This window comes from Ictidomys tridecemlineatus, chromosome 11, assembly GCF_052094955.1.
Source record: "Ictidomys tridecemlineatus isolate mIctTri1 chromosome 11, mIctTri1.hap1, whole genome shotgun sequence".
In the NCBI taxonomy this organism is placed as follows: Eukaryota; Metazoa; Chordata; class Mammalia; order Rodentia; family Sciuridae; genus Ictidomys; species Ictidomys tridecemlineatus.
In genome coordinates this window covers 129231995-129257289 of record NC_135487.1, presented here as the reverse complement: position 1 = coordinate 129257289, position 25295 = coordinate 129231995, and the positions used below count along the sequence as shown (strand labels likewise).

The window sequence follows — 25295 nt, the reverse complement described above, 5'->3', positions numbered from 1 at the left end:
AACCTCTGCTCATCAAGTGGCACTATTAAAATGAAAACGACAAAATATATGCACACCACATTTAGTAGCACACACTGCACTAGGAAATAGAGAGATTTGCAAACACAGATAATAAGGGTCAATGGCCAAGTTGGGGGTCACATGGGAGAGAGTTTGGAGGAATCTGTGTTTTCCTTCAGGCCTGCAGCCCTGGAGCTCAAGAATCAGCACTAGCAGGGAGATGGGACGCCTGGACCCCACTCCAAGGAGGAGGCTGAGAAGCAGGCCCCACCGAGGACAGGCAGGGCAGGCTGTCACTGAAGTCACCTCCGCCCTCTTCCAGCTCAGGCTCCAGGCCGCAGCCTCTGCCCTGAGCCCATGGATGGAGGCAGTGAGCGGCGCCCGTCATCACTGCCCCAGGGCCACGTGGGCGTCAGGAGGCGCCCTCCCATGCCCAGGCTCTGTCTCACAGGCTGAGGGCAGAGCCCAAGGCCAGGATAAAAGGGCCCCAGCCTGGAGCCTCTCATCCACTCACCTGAGGTGCCCACGGCCCTGAGCTGCCTGTGACCAGGTAAGAGGGAAGAGGAGCAGGACCTTCCCAGAGGGAGGCTCAGCCCAGAGCAGGAGGGAGGCTGGAGCTCCTCCAGGAGAGGGATGGCTCCGAGGACAGAGGAGAGAATGTCTAGAAACTCTCATGGAGGAGGAGGAGCTGGGGGCAGAGAGACGGGACGACTCTGGTGATGTGTGTCTGTGCTCCGTGCTCTAGATTCATCCTGTATCCTTTGAATCTCGTATTCCAGAGAGGTCACATTAATTCTTCATTCAGAAGAGCTGGTCTGGGTATTAGCCAAACCCCTTCCCCAAGCCTGGAAGGGATCACTGTTGTTTTCAAATACTGGGGGCCAGGGGAGGTGTGATTGGGGCTTGATGAGCTCAGACACCTGTGACCCTCACCTCACCAGGTAACATTCAGTTGGTCAGGAGTGGTACCCAGGATTTATGTCGCATGCCCCAAAGCTGAACAGTGAGGAAGGGCTGAAGTTCATGATGCCAAGGAGATAGATGGAGGAGGCTGTGGGTTGCAGAGTGGGCATCACTAGACCTGGAGGCCACAATTAGCTTGGAGTCCCACTTCCTCCATTTATAAAGTGATTCGGGACCATGCTTTCCAAGGATGCCCTCTCCAGTTCTGACTGTAGTGCAGTGTATATATTGTCAGCTGTAGGATAATGAAATATATGTCATATGTATACACTCACACATATGTGATAATAACATGTGTCTGTTAACAAGGCTGTCTGGGAAATCCTTTCCTTTTTCCTAAACAGAGAGAATTGCATCTCTAAACTGCTCCTGGATAGGCTATTTTCAGATTCTGAGTGGTGCACAGTAGCAGGCGTGAGCCAGGTTTTGTGGATATCAATTTGCCTTCTCCACTTAAAGGATGTTCCTCTGGGCCAGTGTGTTGATTCAGCTGTTCGTTTTCTTGCTGTGTTAAAAGAAGAGAGTCCATTTCTATTCTATGAAAACATCCTGAGGTTCCAATGAGATGCCGTAGAAGCATTTGACAGACTATGCTGCAGTCCGGCTGCAGCAAAATAACCAGGGGGTGATGAGCAACTTGTGTACATTAATACAGCAAGAGTGGGAGCCATTTATTGCAGGACAGGAGGGGTATATACACATTCCACACAGCTTATCTTAATTAACATAAACTAGATACAGCAGTCAACCAATAAGGAATCTCCACACTTAATGGCTCGCTGGTGTTACTTCACAAACCACTCCCTCTGCAAAATGCCAGGCGCCATGTTGACTTGTTTACAGACCCTAACAAAACTATACTAGGGGTCGTTCTCTGTGATGTAACTTGAACAAGTTTGAAAAACTTAAGGAGGAAAATGAGGGTAAAAAGACAAGACAGGAGAACTCTGTGTCCTGGTCTGACTGTGTCTGTCCCTCCCTCAGCTCCTGAACACCCGCCTACAAGGATGTCCTGCCAGCAGAGCCAGCAGCAGTGCCAGCCCCCTCCCAAGTGCCCCCCCAAGTGCCCTCAAAAGTGCCAGGCCCCTAAGTGCCCCCCAAAGTGCCCCCCTAAGTGTCCTCCAGCCCCTTCCTGCTGCAGCGTCAGCTCCGGGGGCTGCTGCAGCTCTGGGGGTGGGGGCTGCTGTGGCTCCAGCTCTGGGGGCTGCTGCAGCTCTGGGGGTGGGGGCTGCTGCCTGAGCCACCCCAGGCCCCGCAGGTCCCACCGCCACAGGCAGAGCTCTGGCTGCTGCAGCCAGCCTTCAGGGGGCTCGGGCTGCTGTGGAGGGGGCAGCAGCCAGCAGTCTGGAGGCTGCTGCTGAAGTGGACCCTGAGCCTGGAGGAGCAGAATTGAGGACTGCAGACCTCAGAGGACACCCGCAGGCCTGCCTCAGACAAGGTCCAGGAGAAGTCTCTGACCTTGGGATGAGTGCATCCTTCCTGAGACCCAGAAACTCAGAAGTCTCCTGAATGCATCCACGGGTCTCAGACTCCGTCTTTGTGGCTACCCCCCATTTCCATGCTGAAGATCCTAATGCACTCTGCGTCTTACTGCTTACAGTGTAGCTACTGATTAAAACAATAAATCAAGGCATCTGCTTAGCATCTTGTTCTAGAAAGACTCTGTTATTGGGCGGCCATTGTTCTCCTCCCTCTGTCGTCTATTACAGGTGGCCTTGGAGCCTTAGGGGGAGGAGCAGGGGAGGAAGGAGAGCAGGGTGGGGAAGATAAATGCCCCAGTGCTGTCTGCCTGTGTGATCAGCCCCACGCCGCTTTGCTTGAAATGCCTTTTGGATAACAAGCCCCTTTGCTTCTGGTCCCCTTCAGGGCTGTAACCTGCCTCTCTGTGTCCTGCCCCTCTGTGAGCTCATGGTTTTACCCCTGACCTACATCCATCCCTTAAATACATTTTGAAAATACATATTTCCCACTCTCTCTTTTTGCAATGGACTTATTTCCAGACACATGCACATGGAAGCACTCCTCTCTCACTAATCTTTCAGCAAACCCTGGTTTTCGTCCTCCTCCCACTCCAGTAGACCCTCTCCTTCTTTCCTGAACACACTTCCTATATCACACATCTCAACTTGTCATTCCACCTCTGGTAACCATGGTCTTTACAGAATAAAGCTATTCTTCTTGTGCTTTTCAAGAACTGCATTGAAGATGCAACAGGAATTGTTTCCAACTTCTCTTCTAAGATTAGTCATTCATATTTCCCCATCAACTCCCCTGTTCTGAAGAATGCACCATTGCTCAGCTGTAACTTACACATGCTTGTCTTCATGTCCTTTTCCTCCTGGAAAGCAGTAATTAGAGGTTACTGCCCTTAGCGCTCAATGTCCAGAATATGGTAAATCTCCTATAAAGGGAAGCTTCTCTTGTTCTTTTGCGACTGCTGCCTCTACTACTGCTACCATAGATACTGGGGCTGGGAACTGATCAAGGTCCGGTTTCCCCAGGTCCTACCCAGGGTTTCCCACTCAGTCTCTGCTGCCCTCCACTGGCCCTTTGTCCCCGTGTGACGTCCACCATCCCCAGCAAGAGAACAGGCACAAGGTCAACCATGGATTTGATTTTTTAAATTTGGGGTCACAGAAGAAGAAACCTTTTAGGTCTCAGAATATTCCAGATCAGAGTTCAAAGAAAGGGGTGAGCCGCGTCAGGGTTGGTGGAGATTGTTAGTAGGAAGCAGAACCAGAGGACGTCGTGGACTTCACAGGGCGTGGAGCTGGGCTGTGAGGCTCTAGGCCTTTTCCCATGGGTTTAAACAGTTCCTTGTGTTCATTTTCAAGTCCTCCTTGCTCAGGAAACCTTGATGAGGTTGTTGAATCCCGAGGAGGTGGAGAGAGGAGCGAGTTCTGAGTTCTTACCGTGATCCACAGCATCAGCAGGAGGCTGGGTGGTGGAGGAGGTCGCAGTGAAAATAATGGCATATTTGAACCACGGGTCACAGGCCGGAGAAGGTGACCCTCCTGTCTAACCCTGCCGCCTCCTGGCAGAGGAGGTGGAGGGAGGCATGGATCTGGGGAGGAAAAGCCAGTTGACTTTCTCCTTGGTTCTGAACTGGAAGCTTCTTCTAGGTGATCCTTGTAGTTCCTGGAAATTAGCTGGAGGAGGTGGGCAGGGGGCAGGGTCTGCATGTCCAGGTGAGAGGGCTGGCTCCTGAGGCTACTTCCACTTTGGGGGATAGTCCTGCTGGCACGGAGGGCACTGGACAGGGGGGCACTTTGGCTGGCTGCAGGGTGGAGGACAAGGCTCAGGGACTTGGGGAGGACAGGGCTCTGGGACCTTGGGAGGACAGGGCTCTGGGACCTTGGGAGGACAGGGCTCTGGGACCTGGGGAGGAGGCTGGCAGGGGACTTTGCACTGTTGCTGCTGTTGATAGGACATTTCTCCAAAGTTGAAGGTGAACTGAAAGAAAGAAGAGGCACTTTAGACTGAGACTGCACTAGGGAAGGAAGCGATCCCCAAGTGACCACAAGGGAGAAGCGTCCTCTCCCCTCACCCTTAAAATATCAATGGAGACACGTTGCCCTTGTTCCTAAGACTGTCCCCTACAGGGACCTCCCTGGACCTCAGCCGCCAACCATGGGGAGTTTGGTGGCTCTGCCCACAGGTGGCCAGTGTCTCCTCGGCCTCCCCCTCCCAGGAGACTGTGCCTGGACTGTGTGCTCTTCTTTAATTGAACATTTCTCACCCTCCAAGGAACCAGGGAAATAAGAAATGTGGAAAGTTCTGGAAGGTGGGCCTTGAGATAAAAGGGGGAATGTCTTTGGAAATTTGGCTTCAGGAGAAGAAGGCTGGGGACAGCAGGACACGGTGACATTTAACCATCTGTGGAGGCAGAGCCAACTTGGAGGGAGGCTGGGTCGTAATTTTCCCTTTTTGGGTGGCTGTACCCCCATTCTCCACTAAGTCGTCTCTTCTCCTGACTCAGCGGCCTTCTGGTGACTCCCCAGGCCTTTCGTGTCTCCCACCACTTTGCCACTTGATCCTGCTCCTTCAGGGACAACCAGCCTCCCTGGGGTGGCCCGCAGTGAGCACTAGAATCCAGGAGCACACCTGGGTCAGTAGGGAGCCCCAGTGGGGCACCCCAAATCCTAAGCGCTGGGTTTCATTAGGCTTTATCTTGGGTCCCGAGCTCAGTCACTGAGTGAGAAACACTCAACGTGATGGACAAGCTGCTTCACGCCTCAGCTTCCCCAACGTCCACTGAGTGGCCCGGCATTTTGTCCTCTTCCACTGAATCCTTAACCTCCTCCATCTCAAAGGTCACGTTAGGTTTAGGACAGTGGCCAGCCAACATTTATTGTCAAGGGCCAGAGAGGGGACATGTAGGCGTGGCAGCCCAATGTCTGTAAGAATTCCTCCCGTCTGTCATTGTCGAGAAAAGCAGTTACAGAAAGTACCTAAACCCACATGAGGGCCGTGTCCCAGTGAAACCCTGGTGTCATACACACTGGTGGCAAGTGGCCTGGGGCTGACGTAGGTTTGCCAAGGCCTTTGGACTACAACTGACCTTGGATGTGTCTCCTCCTCTCTCTCCCTGCTTGCTGCTGACCCCCTTGGTCCTTATTTTCTTCTCTGTCCTGTGCCTCTGTTCATCTTACTGCTCTGAGGATCTTTCTGTCCCTTCTCCATCCCACCCAACCCAGGCTCTACCCTGCCTCCTCGTCACGCCCATCGGGACCCTGTTGCTGGTCCTGTGAGGCTCTCTCCCTCCCAGCGCCGGCTCCCACTCACCTGCTGCTCTCCCGGCTGCTCTGTCCTCAGGGATCCACGAGGCAGTGGAGAAGCCTGGAGCAGGTTCTTTTATCCTGGGCTCAGCCTGGGAAGGAGGAAACAAAGGGGTTTCCCCACCGTTTCCTGGCGTCCTGATGCTGCACCCAGTTCCTGAAAATCTTGCCCAACTCCCTGTTTGCACTGAAAAGTCCGGTTTTGCAGCTCTTTGGTGGATAACAGTATTCCTATTTCCTCTGGAAGGATTTGTGTGTGTGTGTGTGATGGGTAGGGTGGAGGACGTGAGGTCAGATCCATGTTCCTCTCGCGTACCTGAGGGCTTCCTGGAGTTGGGATGAGATGAGGACACAAGAGAAAGAAATTTCTGGGCTGGATTTCTGTAGCTGTGGCTTTTTCTAGGGATTTTAGGGATGGATCTTAATGCATTCATATTCCATACCCGAGGCTTCCCCTCACGTTTTATGCAGAGTAAACGTCACACACAATGTCTCCAGCCCTGACGTGTGGGGTCAGGGAAGCTAAGGTCATTTACCCAGAGACCCTGAGCAGGCTGCTGGGTGACCAGGTCCTGAGAGTGGGAGGTCAACGTCACTGAGGCCCAGTGCAGGCCCAGGAGAGCTCATGGTGCAGGGGACCGTGAGAGTGCCCAGAGGGAAGGGACAGTGGCAGGAGGCAGACACCCTCAGTGGGCTGCCGCTTTTCCACCTGGGAGGTGACGTGGAGGGGTTGTCCCACCAGGATTCTATGTGGGTATTGTCCCAGAGCCGTCTTGAGCTCTGGGCCTGACCCAGTCCTCCTGCACCAGCCTCCACCCTTCTCCTGAGCCACCATCTGCAAAGTGGCATTGCCCCTCTCTTTCCCCTCTCCAAGACTGGTCGACACGGGAGAGCTCACGTCATAGCTACACATCCAAGGAGGAGGAGGACTTTCTCCTTGGTCCCGGACCCCCATGTTTTGGTCCCATGAGTCTTTGTGCCTTTTGAGGGGGTCCTTTCAGCAAGAGAGACCTGGTCCTTGGAGTCCTGGCACCATCTCTTCCTACCTAGTAGTTCAGGATGCCTTGGCAGAGTCTGTAGTGCAACAGACCAAGAGTGTCCAGAGTTCAAGTCCTGAAGGAACCTACATCTCAGGGTGCAGTGAAAGCCCATCTTTAAGGAAAACGCAGCGTAGTGACCTTACCATCCTGAGGACAGGCTGATTTGATTGTGGCTTAGGGCTAAGAGCAGAGTCAAGTATCAGAGGAAGAAAGAGGGGCTCTGGCTGCTGCCTGTGTGTCTCCATCTGCCTAAAAGTCCCAGCAGTTACCCCTGACCCTTAATTAGCCAATGTCCCCCAAACTGCTGGCCACTCAGAGAGCGGCTCACAGAAGAACCGGAGAAGGCTCCCCCTGAGGGAGCGAATGGGCTGCTTCTCAGTCTCACTGAGGGCAAAATGGCGGGAGTGTGCTCCTCCTGGCTCCCACCACAGCAGGAAGGCCCAGGTGAAATGGGAAGGGATTAAGGTCACCATGTGGGATAGCTGCCATCTTGTAGGGAAGTCACCCTGCAGTTAGCTGTTGTCAGCACTGGCTTCCTCAGCCTGGTGCTGGTGACAGGGTGACACCGGGTGCTGGGGACTGAGGGCAGTCATTCTCCTCTCTGAACCTAAGACTGCTTTTTGGTTATTCTTTTTTATGGCTCCTCAAGTGACTTCGATCCTTCCTGAGTCAGGGCGGCTCTTGTGTGGCAGGAGGTTACAGATGAAGTGGAAGGAACCAGAAGTCCCTGGGAGGGGGTTAGCATTACGCCTTCTGCTCTGGGCAGCCCTGCCCCACTGTGTCAGGGACGGGTGAATTCACTTCTCCATCTTTGCTCCTGCCCAGATGGCAGAGGGGCATGGGCATCGTCTCCATCAGACCCTTGGAGACATCATATAGTTTTCCTGCATTTTCCCCACGGCTCTCTACTAGAAAGCTGGGGGAATGGGGTCAATTCTAAGTTTTCACTGCAAAGAGGGAATTTGACACATGAGTTCAGAAAACGTGTCCTGGGATACCCTGGTGCAGAAACTCCATCTGACCTGAGTCCAGAGTCCAAGGACCCACACTGGGACCTTCTTTATGCTTTCAATCTTCTGAGGACAGCAGCAGATGGTTGAGTGAGCTGGCCCCTGGGTTTCCTATTCAAATTCCTGGGGACTTTAGGACCTTGGGTGTTTGAACTCCAAATCTGCTTTATAGATGTGTGCAGAGGACTTGACATGGTAAATATTGATATGATGTAAAGGTAGGAATAATAAAATATTTGCTATTAAAAGGATATTAGAAATTTAGGTGTTAATTTAACTATAGATAAAGCATAAATATTTGTCATGATTCATTAAAGTATATACTTAATTTCTGTGTATTTTATTGTGAACAGGTTATCCCTTGATTTCAAAACTTAATGATACCATGAGATAAAATATTTTAGAGAAAAATTGGAAACTCAGAGACATCAGGTCGCATGGTGACTTCACGGTCGGTATAGAACTAGAAGTCCAGCTCCTCTTTGCTTCAGTCTTTCCCCTCATTATGCTATGGAAATGGACCTAAGACTGGAGAACACAGCAGGTGACATTGGAGCATTCTTATGTTCCTACGCCTATTCAACTTTGATGACATTCACTTTTTGGATTTTCTTGATTTGGAAATGAACAGTTTTTATAAAACCCTTCATCAAGACAGATACATGGCCAACAAATACATATAAAAAAAAGTGTTCAACATCCCTCATAATCAAGGAAATGCAAACCAAAATTACAGTGAAATTTCATCTCACTCCAGCTAGAGTGGCAATCATTAGGAATACACAGAGCAATAATTGCTGGCGAGCAACAATTGTGTGTGTGTGTGTGTGTGTGTCTTGGGGGGAAGGTGCACTTATACACTCTTGTTGGGACTGTAAATTAATAATAGGTACTTTGGAAAGCAGTGAAATGACTCCTCAGAAGACTGGGAGTGAAACCAGTCTGTGACCGAGCTACGTCATGCTTTGGTATTTATCCAGCAGAACTAAAGTCAGCATGCTATGGTGATACAAGGGTATCAGTATTTACAGCATTGCAGTTCACATGGTCGAGTTATGGAGCCAGCCTAGTGTCCAGTAGCAGATGAATGAATAAAGAAAACGTCTCTCACACACACACACACACACACACTCACACACACACACTCACACACACACACACACAAACACACACACACACACACACACACAGGAGGTCTATTCAGCCATAGATAAGTGAAGCCGTGTCATTTGCTGGTAAAGTAGATTCAGAGTGTCAAGGGCCAGAAGTTTTCTCTCCTAGTGGGAGTTAGAGAGTAAGAGAGAAAAATGATTTTAAAAAGTTATCTTAAAATAATAGAAGGGAGGCCAATTTGTAGATGTGTGCAGAGGGATTGACATGATAAATATTGATATGTTGTATAGGTAGAGATAATACAATATTTGCTGTTAAAGGGATATTTGAAATTTAGGTGTTCACTTAAACATAGATAAGGCATAAATATTTGTCATGATTCATTAAACTGTAAGCTCTGTATATTTTATTGTGAGCAGAGTTTGGGAAAGGGATCAAGAGAGAGGGAGGAGGGGAGGGTGTGGGGAAATACTGGGATATAAATCTACATAACTATGCTATACCCATTTATTAACATGCTACAGAGTCCTGCTCATTTATATATATATAGACACACATGCATATACATATATACACACACATGCACACACACACATATATATTTATTTATCAGACACTAAAATAAAACAATCATCACAGTAGGAGATCAGTAGGTAGAGCAAGGGAATCAGGGAGGGAAAGGAAAGGTGCTGGGGAAGAGACTCATCAGATGTTTTGAGCATGTGGGCACAGAGCACAGTGAGTTCTACTCTATGTATAACAATGCACCAATAAATTTGCCTCAATTCCATGAGCCCTCGCTGCCCTAATGTACATTATCTTTCTAAACCTCCTTCCGTCGTCTCTCGTGTGGGTTCAGTGATGGTTCTCCTTCACAGTGAGCTAGGTGGCACGTTACTGTGCCCCTCCTGAGCAGCCCTGCATGTGGCCCCTGTGGGAGGGTGTGCTCTTGGGCAAGGCAGATGTTTTACAGAGGGCGGGGCTGGAATCCTTGGGGAAATGGGAAGGGCTATATGGAGGGCGGAGTCTGAGGTCTGGGAAGGGTGAGGCTCAGGAACATGTGGACAGCAGAGGTCCATGTTCCGGGTTTTGCAGAGGTCAGGGTGCGTAGAGATTGGGAGGCAATGGCCAGATTTTGAAGAGACAGGACTCAGGAGAAGGGGGACAGCAGTTAGGGGCCCTAGGTGGGCAGATGGGGCATTGAAATGGTTACAGTCTCTTGGACAGTCTTTCGTGCAGAGGTTGAGGGGTGTCTACACCCTGTCCCCTGGAATCTGGGGAGTCCTGTGATGGCTTTGACCCATAGACTATGGCGTAAGTGACACCAGGTCAGTTCCACTGCCTTCTCTTGGCACCTTGAGCTGCTCTGAGAGGTGTCTGGCCTGTTGGTTGTCCCTGCCCAGTACCAGGTGCATGGTGACCCCATCGTGAGCATTTCACATGGACCAGCGGCCAGGGGAGCACTGCCACGTGGTCCCAGTCAGTCCCACCTGGGGCCTCATACGTCAAGTTCCCCTGAGTATTTGGCCCATAAAACTCTGAGATGTAATGAAGATCCTTATCAAGTAGGATCCATCAGTTCAGCAAAACAAAGAGGTTCTGCCCAGATTCCCCTTAGAGAAATGGTGTGTTTCCCCAGTTTGGGGAGCTGTGTGTTCCTCCAGGATCTGCCTCAGCTGCAGAGAGCTCAGGAGCACACCTCCCCAGGACAGGCCACATCCAGTACCTGCTGGGGAGAGGGCCGGGGGACCACCTAGGCTCACTGTGCGGTGTGCACCAGGATCACCTGCACTTTATAGATAACGAAGGCAGAAGGCCAGATGATGCCCGTGGAGGGTACTGCCTGGTGACCGGCAGGACTGGGGTCGAAGTCCCTCTCTCCAGATGCAGGGCTCTTAAGCACTGCCCACTGCCCCAGCTTCTCTGCTCAGTGTCACCTCCTAGCCCTCAGGACACACCTTGGGGTTAACATGAGAAAGAACCATCTTTAGGCTGAGTGACTGCTCTTCTTCCTGTGGCTCACGGTTGTGGGTGGGTCAGAGCTGAGCAGAAACTGGTGTCTAGTTCTGGTTCCTCTTAGGGGACATTGAACAAGGGTCAAGAGGACTCTTGGGGACTAGAGGAGGAGGGTCCAGCAGCGGTTCCGTTTGTCCAACACTGGTGGGTGCAGCTGTAGTCGAGAGAGTCAAATATGGATGGTTCCTGGGGACAGAAACTATTTCTTCTTCTCCTTCCTCCTTCTCCTCCCTCTTCCTCCTCTTTTTTGCTTCTGGGGTTGAACCCAGGGGTGCTCTCCCCCTGAGCTGCACCCCCAACACGTTTAATTTTTAATTTTGAGACAGGGTCTCTCTAAGGTGCCCAGGCTGGCCTTGAACTTGTGATCATCTTGCCTCAGCCTCCTGTGCCAACCCTAAGGCAAACTCTGTGTCTGGGTCCTCACATGAAGTTTGTTCTCTGTTGTGTCCAAGTATCTCAGATTTGGCCTCAGATCCTCATAAACAAAGCTTCTTGGTGGAAAAAGACCATGAGATGGAAATGCGAAGCCCTGGACGTTGCATTCACCCTGACACCAGCTGTGCAGTCAGGATAGAGTCATCCAACGTCCCCACGACTCAGTTTCTTCGTCTCTGATGTTTCTTCAAGATCCTGTTTCAAGATTCATAAGCTGATCCTGGAATCACACTGTGCTGACCTGTCTCCATGCCCAGCTGACTTCTTCCTCTAACACTGCACTTGAAGACAATGTCCCTCTCCACCTCGCCACACACCTTCCAGCCCAGATGAGGGCTGGCCCAGCACTCAGGGGTCTTGCTCCTTGTAGAGAGATCTCGGTCACCGTCTCTCACTCAGCCTCCTGCTGGAGGGGACTGAATGAATAAAGGGGGCTCAGTCTTGAACCTTTGATCCCAAGCCTAGTCCAGCTTCCAAAAAAAAGGGGGTTCCCCCTCAGTTTCCTGTTTCCTGGGTGCCTCCCTCTAGGTTTTAAAATGACTTGTCCAACTTCTTTGTATGGAAATATCCAGTTGGGCAGGGGCTGAGTTACTACAAGTTTTCTCTTTAAATTATTCCTTCCTTCTAGATAAAGATACCCAGGTCAGTAGAGTGTATTTTGACAGATTATCACCTGAGAGTTCAGGTTATTCTAATTAGGATCCCATTCCTGTGGTTGTACAGACGTGGAGATTCCTAGTGGCTCATTCACATATGAACATGGTGTCTTACGCATTCTCCTGTCTTTTCTGTTCCTCTCCCTCCTCCTTTCCCTTCATTCCTCTTTGTCTAATCCAATGAACTTCTATTCCCCCCACCTCCACTTTTGTGTGTTAGCATCCACATATCAGAGAGAAATCTGTCCTCTGGATTTGGGGACTGGCTTATTTCACTTAACATGATGTTCTCCATTTCCATCCATGTAATGGGAAATGGCATAATTTCATTCTCCTTTATTATCAAGTAATGTTCTCCCATTTTCTTTATCCATTCTGCTGTTGAAGGGCACCTCAGTTGGTTCCATAGCTTCACTATTGTGAACTGAGTTTCTATAAATATTGATGTAACTGTGTTACCCTAGTGTGCTCATTTTAAGTCTGAGAAAACCTTTGTCACTTGCCCCTCAGAAAATTAATCTCCAGGATATATAAAGGATAAAAAAATTAACCCCCCAAAAAAAGAAAGAAAGAAAAAGAGCCCAATCAATAAATGGGCAAAGGAACTGAGCAGGCACTTCTCAGAAGAAGAAACACAATCAGTCAACAAATATATGCAAAAATGTTCTCTATCCCTAGCAATTAGAGAAACGCAAATTGAAACCACATGAGATCTGTCTCCCTGCAGTCAGAATGGCAGTGATCAAGAACACAAGTAACCATAAGTGTAGGTGGATGTGGGGAAGGTCCACTCACACGTTGCTGGTGGGACTGCAAATTGGTGCAGCCCCTCTGGAGAGCAGGGTGGAGCGTCCTCAGTAACTAGGAAGGAGCCACCATGTGACCAGTCACCCCCTCCTTGGTACACACCCAAAGGGCCTAAAACCGGCCTCCAGCAAGTGTTCTGCTCCTCAGGGAGGCAGCCTGAGGAGGGGCTGCGGAGGTCCTTTCCCACAGTGCCCCTGGGTCCTGGGTGGTAGAGAACCGTTAAGGGGCCACGGAGGCCGAGCTGTTGGGTGGGGACAGAGCACGTGCAGGGGCTGGTAGGCGGAGGGCAGGGGGTGCAGGACCTGAGCCTCCCGAGCTCTAAAGCTATCCAAGAGCAAGCCTGAGGACTGGCTGTGAACCGTGGTGGGTGCCCCCAGAAGAGACCTCTGTGGACCTGGATGGAAAGAGCCGTTAGGAAAAGCGTAACGGGGCGTCTGGAGAGTAGACAGGCCTTCCCAGCCCAGGAACTCTGATGGGAGACCAGTTTTATCAGGACCTTGACGGACCAGGAAGGGGGAGTGGAGTCAGCTCCTGTCCCATCTCTTGGCTGTCAGTAGTTTTGTGGGTTCAGGAGGAGCTGGAGGGTGGTCTGTGGCCTGGAGGTGTGGGTCACAGACTTTAAGGGGGTGGTGGTCAGAGCTGAGAGTAAGAGGAAGGTGACAAGTCACCGAGGACAGCAGGAGCCAGTCCTTGGTGGGGACTGATGGAGGAGCAGACGTGGATATAGAGGGTTGGAAGGCAGGGACGGGGCGTCTGAGGACTGGGAGGAAGAGCAGAGGTCACTGGACAGAGACAAAGAGGGCACAGGTCGTCTTAGGGAAGCTCAGGTCACCACTAACTTCCTGTGTGATGCGTGTGCCTTGTGCCGCCTACTGTGGAAAGCCACACTCACAGGGCCACCAACAGCTGGAAAGAAAGACTTTGATAAGTGTCCCACAGGGAGGGGAGTGTCACCTGGGCTACTGGTGAAGTGGAGGGTAGTTGTTCCCTAGGGATCAATAAGAAAGGATTGGGGTCACTTTTCTCATTATCCAAATGTGGGGCGTGGTACCTGCCCCCTCTCCAGTGGAAAAGGGAGCACAAGGTTGAGCCGTGCACCGTGGTGATGGAGCTGGTGGGGTGGGGGCACAGGAGGGGAGTCCGCATTGCAGTGGAGGTTCAGGGGCCCAGCAGGTGAGTGGTTCCTACACAGGGCTCACTGCCAGCCTGTGAGGGGTACAGACGGACCTGAGGAGAACGGGAGTCGGGGTCCTGCACCCAGGAATCTTCAATGTCCACAGTCCCCACCCAGGAGTGGCCCTAGGTGTCATTGACTCTGTATTTGCGTTTCAGAGTTTGGGGATGGAACACACACCTGTCTTTCAGGTAGTCCCAGGACTGCTGGGAAAAGGTGGGGGAGGGATGTCGCTTATCTGCAAATGTTCTGGGGAACTAGTCGCCTGGGGACCTCACATAACAAGGTGCACTGAAGAGTTTCAGCTCTTGGAGCAAAAATGCTGGAACTTGGTGCAGGTGAGAGGTGACCAGCCACAGTCTGGAGGTTCCTCAGCAAAGCACCCTTTTGTGAAAGGAGGGAGGGTCTGTCCCCCACCTGGGGTGACTGTCAAGGTCATGAAAGGTGGATAACCTGATTGTGGGTCTGGGACCTTCCCAGCCATTAGAAATGTCCCCTGAGAGGTCCACAAGGCCTTGTCTCCCCACTTCTGAGAGCTCTCTGTCCCTAACAGCCAGGGGGGTATTAGGTGGCCTGTGGGTCCTGGGCCACAGCAGGACATGCAGAGCCGGTTCTCAGGGGGTGGCAGGGCGCCCTGGGAGGTGGGATGGATGAGCTGGAGACAGGCCTCTGAGTGGGGAGAGCAGGGTGTGGAGGGTACAGTCCCCTGTGGTCCTGGGCGGGATCTCCACAGGCTGATGGGTTCTGAGGATTAAAGCCACCTTCTGTGCAGCCCTTGATGACGTCCTCTCCTTTTCCTGTCACCTCTTCCCTCCTCCCTCCTCCTCCTTCTCCTCCTCCTCTCTGGGTCCTCTGCCTGAGAGGGTCTGGGCTGATCTCTAGACCCGCGGCCACCTGTCCACCCCTCCTGTGTCTCTGGTTGTCCATTTCTCCTCATGGCCACAGGTGGCTTTTATGTCTTGGAATGTTGGTTGTGCATCACAAAGGGGGGTGGAAGGCGATTTTGGTTTATAGAATCCATATTTAATCTATTAAACTTACAAATGACAGCATTGCCTTTTGTGGACTATGATTAATACTTCAAGTAATTAGTATTATATTATTATTTTAATTAAAGTGTAGAAACTTTAACATTTTTTCAAGGAACTTTGGAGAAATGACTGATCCTTTTAACAACTTTAAACTTCCTTAGACAAATTAACCTGAAGTCACAGAGTTGACACCCTCAATTTCTTTTATTTTTTAAATTTTAATATTTATTTTTTAGTTCTCGGCGGACACAACATCTTTGTTGGTATGTGGTGCTGAGGATCGAACCCGGGCTGCACGCATGCCAGGCTGTAAGGGTATGGCGAAACGTCGGAGTAGAGACCACAAGAGACTCTCTTATGCAAAAGCAGAAGGGTGGGTTTATTTGGAGACCAGCATGCTAGGGCTCTCTCTATAGCAATGAGAGATAGAGCCCTGAGAACCGCTTGAGCAGAGCTTATATACTTTTCTTGGAGAGGGCAGGGAGGGAAGTTCATTGATGGGTCAGGGTGAGTGGGCAGTTTGCCTGTAACCGAGTGAGGGAGTGCATCCTGCAGTTTGGCAGTTGGGGACAGCACATCCTGGGAACAAGATTAGCAAAGAGTTCACAGTTGGGGACAACACATCCTGGGAACAAGATTTCAACAGTGTTTTGTTAAGCATATGGAAAAACAGAGTGACAAGTACCTATTTTATTAACCTTTCATTCCCCACTTTTTCTTCTGACTACTTTTAATCATAAAAGTGATCATTGGGGGGTGTCACCTTCTGTGTCTGCTAGTGGGGTATATTGTTGTCTGATTACCATAAGTTTGACTTGTCCAATTTGGGATTGGAGAAAGGAAACTACACGATTGAGCAAACAGGGTCCTAGAGTTAGCAACAATATAAGAATTATTAGAGGGCCGGCCAGGGCTGATAAAAGTGTAGTTAACCAGGGGGATTGTGTGAACCAAGACTCGTACCACCCTTTTTGGGCATCTCTTTTTCTCTGGCGCTCTTCAAGGCGTTTTTTTAGTTTACTCATAGATTTTTTTACAACTCCAGTATGGTCGGCATAAAAACAACATTTTTTCCTCAATGCAGCACAAAGGCCCTTTTCTCTCATGAAGAGGAGATCTAACCCTCGCCTGTTCTGTAAAACAACTTCAGAGAGAGAGGTTAAAGATTCCTGCAAAGCTGTGATGGAGGTTTTTAATATCTTTAAGTTTTGGTCCATTGCTGTTTCTAATTGGGTCATTTGTCGTGTCCCACGGACCAGGGCGGTGGTCCCTGTGCCCACCCCTGCAGCAATTCCCATTCCTAATAAGATGGCTAAAGTGAGGGATACAGGTTCCCGGCGAAACCGGGTTGTATGCCCCCCTATTTGATCTTCAAATGAATCTGCATCATGATAGAGCACTCTGGGAAATATCTGCACCATTACACAATAATTTACAGAGTTGTTAAATATCTGGGCTGAAATGCAAGGAGTCAACCCTGTGTCACAGGCCCACAAAGTTCCATTATCAGGAGTAAGGAAGCCCTGTGTGATGTCAATATTTTTTGTCTGGATACATAAGTGTTGTTTACTTTTAGGTGGGGACCCTATACATAAGCCTGCCCCAGTTACTTCTGGGAGGGTTAGTTTAGGGTTTTCACCCCAATTACAGGAGGAACTCTGCGCTTTTATTACATAAGTCCCATCAATTGCTATCCCTTCATAGTAAGGAGGAGCAGAGGAGAGACAGAGCCAGCAGGACTGAGTGAGGTCTGGCTGTGTGAAATTCAGCACCGCAAAGGCTCCTTCAATTAGCCTCCAGGGAAAGGGGTTGACTTCACTCAGTCTTTTTTAATTTCCAGCCAGAGTCTGGACAAGGCGCAGGCTTGAGATGAGAGGCATGGATCCAGGAAGTGATTCCATCTACTTTTACCGCTGTAGGTGTGATAAGTAGCACCTGGTATGGTCCTTTCCAGCGGGGTTCTAGGGTTGACACCTGATGTCGTCTTACATAGACGAAGTCTCCCACTTGATATCGGTGTGGAGTCCCTTCGTCCCCAGGTTGGTAGACAGTGGCCAGCTGTTTCCACAGGTATCGCTGGGTTCTTTCAAGAGCTTTAAGTCTGTCAAGCAAGGGGGTGTGAAAGGAATCGTTAGGTCTTAGAGTTGGGGTCAGGTCCCTTATTGGAGGAGGGGCATCATAGAGAATTTCATAGGGGGTAAGGTTACACAAAGAAACAAAGGGAGTATTTCTTGCACGAAACAATGCATAAGGCAGGAGCATAGTCCAATCTTTTATGCCAGTCTCTAAGCTTAATTTTGTCAAGGTCTCTTTAATGGTTCTATTCATTCTTTCTACGTGTCCTGAGTTCTGGGGTCTATAAGCGCAATGCAACTTCCAATTAATCCCCAGGGTCCTGGCTAACCCCTGACTTACCTGGGCCATGAACGCCGGTCCATTATCAGACCCTATTACCTTAGGCAGGCCGTATCTTGGAAAAATATCTTCCAGGATCTTTTTGACCACCATTTGCGCCGTTTCTTTTTTTTTTTTTTTTTTTTTTGCGGGGAAGGCTTCAATCTATCCTGAAAATGTATCTACAAGGATTAGGAGATATTTAAGTCCATACCTTGCTGGCTTAATTTCAGTAAAGTCCACTTCCCAGAATTGTCTTGGTCTGGTTCCTCGAAGGCGCCTTCCTATAGGAAGCTTGAAGGGGTAAGCATTAACCAATTGACAGACCCGACAGGCTTTTGTTACTCATTCAGCTAATTTTTTTCGCTGTGAGCTGGTTAGTGGAAAATCTGTTCTTGATCTTTTAGGAATGCCTGCAGTTTCTTTGAACCAAGGTGAGTGAGTTGATGTACATCCTTAATGTAGTGTAGGGCTTTCTGAAATTGCAAGTTGGGTTCAGTGTTGTCAAGGAGTTCAGTGTCAGTGTCCTCAGATGTTAAGTTGTCGGGGTGCTCCGACGTAGTTAAATCTCCTGACTTATGTTCCCCCATATGGAAAGTGTTAACATGGTTACTCTGTTTAGGGCTGTCAATTTAGCCTCTTTATTTGTCCTCTTGTTAGATGGGGGTGGTATCTGCACAACAGTTTGTTTTCTGGGCTCAGTGAGCCATTGTTTATCGCCCCTAAGGGAATAGTCCAGGAAGATTACTTCTTGCTGGCAAATTTGGGCCTTTTTGGCAGAAGCTCGGATAATAGTGCTTGGGTCCCAGACTTACAGTTTTCCTTGGTGTCTGCTGCCAGTAGCAGGTCATCCACATATTGGAGTAGGGTGACTTCAGGGTGCATGGTTCTGAAGTTATTGCGATCTCTGTGGAGGGCTTCATCAAAAAGAGTGGGGGAGTTTTTGAACCCCTGTGGGAGTCTGGTCCAAGTTAGTTGATCAGACGTTTCAGTTTCTGGGTTTACCCATTTGAAAGCAAACAGTAATTGACGTTCTTTATGCAGAGGCAAGCAAAAGAAAGCATCTTTTAAGTCCAGGACAGTATACCATTTTCGTTCGGGGTTAAGGGTGCTAAGCAGATTGTATGGATTAGGTACTGTGGGGTGAATGTCCTACACTCTGTTGTTGGTCTCTCTTAGGTCTTGAATGGGGCAATAGTAGCAGGGGAGTGTTCCAGGCCGATTGACAGGGCCTTAGGACCCCTAAGGCCAAATATTTCTGAATGTGGGGCCTTATCCCATCTTTAGCTTCTTTGCTCAGAGGATATTGTTTAATATTAATTGGGGAGGCTGAGGTTTTTAATTCCACCATTATTGGAGGTTGTTTTACAGCTAGGCCTAACCCAGCAGTTTCTGCCCAGGCATCTGGGTAATCTGTTATCCATTTCTGGGATAGCTTGCCTGTTTGATCAGTCTTGGGGGGTGTGAAGAGTTGATGTTCATCTTCTACTGACATAGTTAAGGCCATGACTATAGGAGTTTTTACTGAAGGATTTAGAAATTCCATTTGGGGGCCTTCAGGGTTAAAAGTTATTCTGGCCCGGAGTTTGGTGAGCAGATCTCTGCCCATTAATGGGGCTGGGCATTCTGGGATCACTAGGAAGGAGTGATGGACTTTTCCTTTTCCCAGGTCCATGGTCCTTTTAGTTGTCCAAGCCCGATATTTACTGCCGTTAGCCCCTTGAACTAAAGACCTTTTAGTTGATAGAGGGCCCAATGGGGCCTTGAGGGCTGAGTATACTGCCCCTGTGTCCACTTCAAAGTTTACTGGGGTCCCCTCTACTTCAAAAGTTACCCTGAGCTCGGGGAGGGGATCCGAGCCCCGACTTTCCTAATCATCCTCCAGAGTTAGAATGGCTGACTGGCGTGGCTGTTTCTTTCTAGGGCAGTCTTTGGCCCAGTGTCCTTTTTCTTTACAGTAGGCACATTGATCTGAGGCCAGATGTGGCTTCTGGCGTGGACCCAGGTATCTCTTTCTGTCTCCCTGTCTCTTAACTTCTGGCCTATTTGTTGTTGTGACCAGGACCTTAGTCAATGCCTCAGTCTGTCTTTTGCTTCTTTCATCCTCCCTTTGCTCCCTTTCTTTCTCCCTTTGCTCCCTTTCTTTCTCCCTCCTTTGTTCCTTCTCTTCCTCAGTTTCTCTCTTATAGTATACCTTCTCGGCTTCTCTGTCTAAATCTCTCAAAGTCATATCTTGTAATCCATCTAAGCGTTGTAACTTTTTTTTAATATCCAGGGCAGCTTGCCCAATAAAGGCCATCATGACAGATGCCTTTTGATCCTCTGCCTGAGGATCAAAAGGAGTATATCTCCTATATGCCTCCATAATTCTCTCCAGAAACATAGAGGGTGATTCATTAGGCCCCTGAATAATCTCTCTTACCTTGGTCAAATTAGTTGGCCGTCTAGCGGCTGCTCGGAGACCCGCTATTAGAGCCCGGCAATAAGTGGACAGATGCTCCCTACCTTCAAAGGTGTTGGGGTCCCAGTTGGGTTGGTTCAAGGAGAAGTCAGCTTCGATTATGTTGGGAAGTTGTGTTGGTCGCCCATCTGGTCCAAGGATATTTTTTCTTGCTTCCAGGAGGATTCTCTTTTGTTCCTCTGTCATGAAGAGAATGCCTAAGAGTTGTTGGCAGTCATCCCAAGTAGGCTGGTGTGAAAACATCAATGACTTGATCAGACCTGTGAGCCGGGTGGGGTCCTCGGAAAAAGGGGGATTGTTATTTTTCCAATTATATAGATCTGAAGAGGAGAAAGGCCAATACTGGTAGGCTTGCATTTCTCCACCATTTCATCCTCTATCATTGGCCCATAAGGACAGAGGGGAAGTATCACGGGGGCTTCAGGGTTTTTAATCATTCGCTGCCGGCGAGTTCCTTTAGCCGGGCCAGCTTCCTCCAGGGGAGGAGGGGCTATGTGTGCCGTGGGGGGGTCATCTGTAGGGCACTGAGCTGGCTTAACCTCCTGTGGTGGAGAAGCTGAGTCAGCAGCAGGGGAATCTCTTAGAGGGTGTTGGGGGTTGGGGAATGAAGGCAGGGGATAAGGAAAGGGAGGAGAGTCCAGCAGAGTCAAATCTTGAGACTCAGGGAGAACAAAGGGTGGAGGAGGAGGTTTGAGAGATAGAATCGTAGGGGGAGGGGGAGGAGCAGGAACAGGGACAAGAAAAGCCTTCACCCAGGGAGGAGGAGATTCACAAAGGGCCTGCCAAGTTAAGATATACGGCTGTTGATCTGGATGGCTATGTGGCCCCGGCTGAAAAACAATATCTCTAATTTTTCGAATTAGTGGGGAGTAGAAAGATCCTTCTGGAGGCCATCCAATTCCAAAGGCAGGCCATTCTGAGGCACAAAGAGTCTGCCAGGTCCGACGTTTTACTGAAAAAGAAAGATTCTGAGCCCTTATGCGGACTTCAGCCCAGTGATCAAGGGTCAGGGACAGAGGCGTGGAATGACTCTGTCCCATAATGAAAGTTACTTGAACAAAGACAGGGACAATACAAATGACAAATGTGACACCAACACGGACACACAATGAACACACAATGAACAGTAAACGTGTAACACAAATCCAGAGGCAAAGATTAAAAACAGACAGTGAATTCAACCTGAGAGAAAGAATAGTTGCCGGCAAAACCAGACGGGTTGGCAGCAGAATACAGATGAGGGCACCTCCGTCCCTCCCAGATGGGGGCACCTCCGTCCCCCCCAGAGTCTCCCAAAGCGTCCCTTGAGGAGACGTGGTCTGTGGCTTCAGGGACACGTCTATCCACCACCGCCAGGGAGAACTTACGCTCTCCGCTGACAACCACATTCTGCCAACCCAAAACCAGAAAACCAGAAGACAGATGAGGGCACCTCCGTCCCTCCCAGATGGGGGCACCTCCGTCCCCCCCAGAAGCTCTGAGAGCTTTCGCTCTTCTCTGAGCCAAAAACCAGAAGCCAGAAACCAGAAGCCAGACAATCACAAAGGAAAAACAAGGAGGAGAAGAAGAAGGAGATAAGGCGCCATACTTACCCCCCCTAAAGGAGTCTTGTTGAGGTCTCCCTGTCCGGCGATGCGCAGTTCCCGGCCAACGCACCAAATGTAAGGGTATGGCGAAACGTCGGAGTAGAGACCACAAGAGACTCTCTTATGCAACAGCAGAAGGGTGGGTTTATTTGGAGACCAGCATGCTGGGGCTCTCTCTATAGCAAAGAGAGATAGAGCCCTGAGAACCGCTTGAGCAGAGCTTATATACTTTTCTTGGAGAGGGCAGGGAGGGAAGTTCATTGATGGGTCAGGGTGAGTGGGCAGTTTGCCTGTAACCGAGTGAGGGAGTGCATCCTGCAGTTTGGCAGTTGGGGACAGCACATCCTGGGAACAAGATTAGCAAAGAGTTCACAGTTGGGGACAACACATCCTGGGAACAAGCAGAGCTTATATACTTTTCTTGGAGAGGGCAGGGAGGGAAGTTCATTGATGGGTCAGGGTGAGTGGGCAGTTTGCCTGTAACCGAGTGAGGGAGTGCATCCTGCAGTTTGGCAGTTGGGGACAGCACATCCTGGGAACAAGATTAGCAAAGAGTTCACAGTTGGGGACAACACATCCTGGGAACAAGATTTCAACAGTGTTTTGTTAAGCATATGGAAAAACAGAGTGACAAGTACCTATTTTATTAACCTTTCAAGGCGAGCGCGCTACGCTTGAGCCACATCCCCAGCCTCAATTTCTAAGCACCTTAACTTTCTGACTGACAAATGTATCACCAAATACAATTGAAGAGAAAGTCTGCATATTTTGATTCTTATGTTTGTTAAATATTTCAAAACTGTTGAAGAACCTAGCCAAATTCCGGGAGGCCTTGCCACCGCACCTTTCAATGAGCTAGCTTTCACGGCACCCTGGTGGGATCCTCTTCCAGCACATTCCAATGTTCTCTTGTACGTGAGTTCATTGTCCCTTCCTGTGGCTGTTCCATTCTTCTTCACCAGGGTCTTAAGGGCGATTTCTTTGTACTTTTGCTTCAGAGCTTGTGAGGTGAGTCCCCATGCTTTGCTCCTCCTCCCCATGAGTCTCTGGTCTCTTTTTGGCTTTTGCTATTTCACATCAGTCGTGGAGTCCGTGTGTGATGTTCCTGTAAATTTCCTTTAGTGGTTTGATGGGAATTGAGTGGGATCCAGAGGACGACTTGGAGATCATGAGCATCTTCAACACAGGTGGCAGGGTTTGCCATTTATTGCAAACTACTTTAAAAACCTTAACTGAAGAGTTCTAATTTTCTCCATCTGCACACCTTTTAAGATATTTATTCCTAGATACCTCATATTTTTGTTGTCAATGTACAATCATATGCTATATAACAAATGATACTTTAGTTAGTGATAGTCCAGGTATGTGGCAGACATCCCATAATATTAGAGCTGAGAAGTTACTACGGTCTAGTGAAGTCATAGCCATTATAACCTCATAGTACCTTGCATTACTCAGACACTTGTGGTGCTGCTGATGCAGGAGAGCCTACCAATGATATAAAATTGAGTGTAAGCCAAGTGTTGTGGCACATGCCTGCAATTCCAGCTACTCAGGAGGCTGAGGCAGGAAGTTGCAAGTTTGAGGCCAGCCTCAGAATGGAGCAATGTCCTTATCAGAAACAGCCAAGGAGTGGGATGAAGATGTAGCTCAGAGATTGGACACCCTTGGCTTACCATACCCAGTATTGCAAAAAAAAAAAAAAAAAATTAAACATCTTTTTAGTTGTAGATGGACACCTTTATTTTATTTATTTGTTTATTTTTACGTGGTGCTGAGAATTGAACTCAGGGCCTCACACATGCCAGGCAAGTGCTCTATCAGGGAGCTATAGCCCTAGACTGCAAAAAATATTTTAAATAAAAAACTCTAGTATATACAGTCATATTCAGTAAGATAATGATGATAAATAACTCTGCTACAGGTTTATATATTTACTATACTCTGATTTCTATTACCACTTTAAATATTGTCATTTTAAACTGATATATAAAAATCATACATTTTTGGAATACCAATGTGATGTTTCAATAAATGAATACATCATGTAATGTCTAAATTAAATTAAGAATAGCTGCCTCTTCGAATATTTATCATTCATGATTTTAAAAAATCTATTCTTTCCTCTAGCTTTTAAAAAGTATAGAGTCCCTAATCAGTTGTCATCTGCTGTGTGATAGCACCCCAGAACTCCTTCTTCCCATCTAACCGTAACTTAGTGCCCCACTAATCAACCTTTCTGCGTTGCTTCCTCCACCGTCCCCAGCTTCTGGTAATCAGTATCCTCTCAACTTCATGCTCCTTATACTTAATTATATATATATATATATATATCTTACTGTACAACGGGATGTTGTTCTTACATATTTAAGGAATCTCCTGAATGGATCAAATAATATGCTTGATCCATTCTCCAGCTCTTCTACTCGGAATGGCTGCTAAGCACACCAGATCCGCTGGTGGTGTTATCAGTAAGAAGCCACATGGAGTGACTGACTGGAAAAGAAATCAAAAGGGATTAAGGAGTATAAAGGTGGGACATCCGTGATGTCCCTGCTCACTGGTCAGGCGGCGCTGATTTCACACAGTTATGAACTGAATCGGGAAACACTAGGGGACAGAGACTGTTAGGCCCTGCTTTATTGAATGAGATGGACAACTTTGAGAAGGTTCTCTAGCGGACATGGAGGTACTTCTAAGACTTCAATAGGAGACCAGACACATAAGCACATCCCGCTCAGCACCACCATCACAGTGAAAGCAAAGTTTGTGGTTTTGAAGGAAATGGCTGAACTTGACAGTGATGTTGAGTCACTGCTGGCTCTGGGTGGCTTAAGTGACTCTGGAAATGCTGTGCATGATACACTGTGAAAGGGAGGAGACAGTCTGCACGTGCTCATGTGACGGAAGCTGAAGGATTTTGGAAACTGGGGCAAAGAGAATTGCTTGCCAGAGCAAATCTTCACCATGGAGGGAAAACTCCGTATTCTGGAAATTAGATGTGGGATGGACTTTTGTCCTGAGGGATACCAATCGAGGGCCACTTTTCAAGACTTGCTTGGGGGAAATATTGAAGGATACAAATAGAAACCCACCGTGGTATGGCCCAGTGAGAACCCAGGGCCTTCAAGCATGTCGATAAGCACACACTGCCGTGTCCCTCAGGAGCAAAAGGAAGTCACGGATGTCCCAGCTTCTCTTCCTTGATGCCTAGGATTGCGGTGCCAGTGAAGCACTATTGGAGAATAACACCGTTCAGTGTTTTTCTTGTTGTTGGTAACACACACCCTCCTCATATTGGAGATCTTCGTCCCAATAGAAAAGTAATGGTTCTAAACACCACTTCTTTGATCCGACCAATGGATCAAGGGGTTATGGCAGACTCCAGAGCCTGCCCCTGAGGAGGACACTGGCCCAGGCTGTGGCTACATCAGAGGAAGGCACTGATGCAATTCTGGAAGGATTACAGCATCTATGAGTGCATCCAAAACCCTGCTTGGGCTTCGGGTGACGTCACCAAGGAGTATGCAAGTGGCATCTAGAAGAAGACACTCAAGTGAATGGGGATGACAGGCAGGGACTCCCGAGGTGTCCCTGAGGAGTTGACTAAGAGGAGTTGTGGGAAGTGGAACAGGAAAACATAGCCGAGGAAGAGGAAGAGAAAAGGCAACTGCCCAAGAAGAAAAAGAGGAACCCCAGAGAGACTCACGGTGAGGGGCTAGCAAAGCCCTTGGAGACCTAAACAGGCTCCTGACACACTGGGCCCCAGCACCAGAAAGGTCTCATTGCGAGAGAGGAGTCAATGTTCACGGTGCTTCACCTGCTGACAAA

The 25295-nt window shown here is 49.0% G+C and overlaps 2 protein-coding genes across 2 annotated transcripts in view; both read right to left on the bottom strand.

The window, feature by feature from the left end:
- Positions 1-3569: 3569 nt before the first annotated feature.
- The window catches only part of Smcp (sperm mitochondria associated cysteine rich protein), a 40494-nt gene continuing 18768 nt past the window's right edge, over positions 3570-25295 (bottom strand). Inside the window, exons 3-4 of the mRNA XM_078027538.1 lie at positions 5749-5833; positions 3570-4416 (exon numbers count right to left, since the gene is read on the bottom strand). Of these exons, the coding sequence (XP_077883664.1) occupies positions 4174-4395 (222 nt within the window). The 5' untranslated portion in view covers positions 4396-4416; positions 5749-5833 and the 3' untranslated portion in view covers positions 3570-4173. The remainder of the gene's footprint in view (positions 4417-5748; positions 5834-25295) is intronic.
- LOC144368510 (uncharacterized) lies at positions 15379-21266 on the bottom strand. The gene is given in 3 exon segments (XM_078027536.1): positions 15379-17711; positions 18233-20250; positions 20253-21266. Coding segments are annotated over 2 exon segments (2718 nt in total). The 3' UTR covers positions 15379-17711; positions 18233-18546.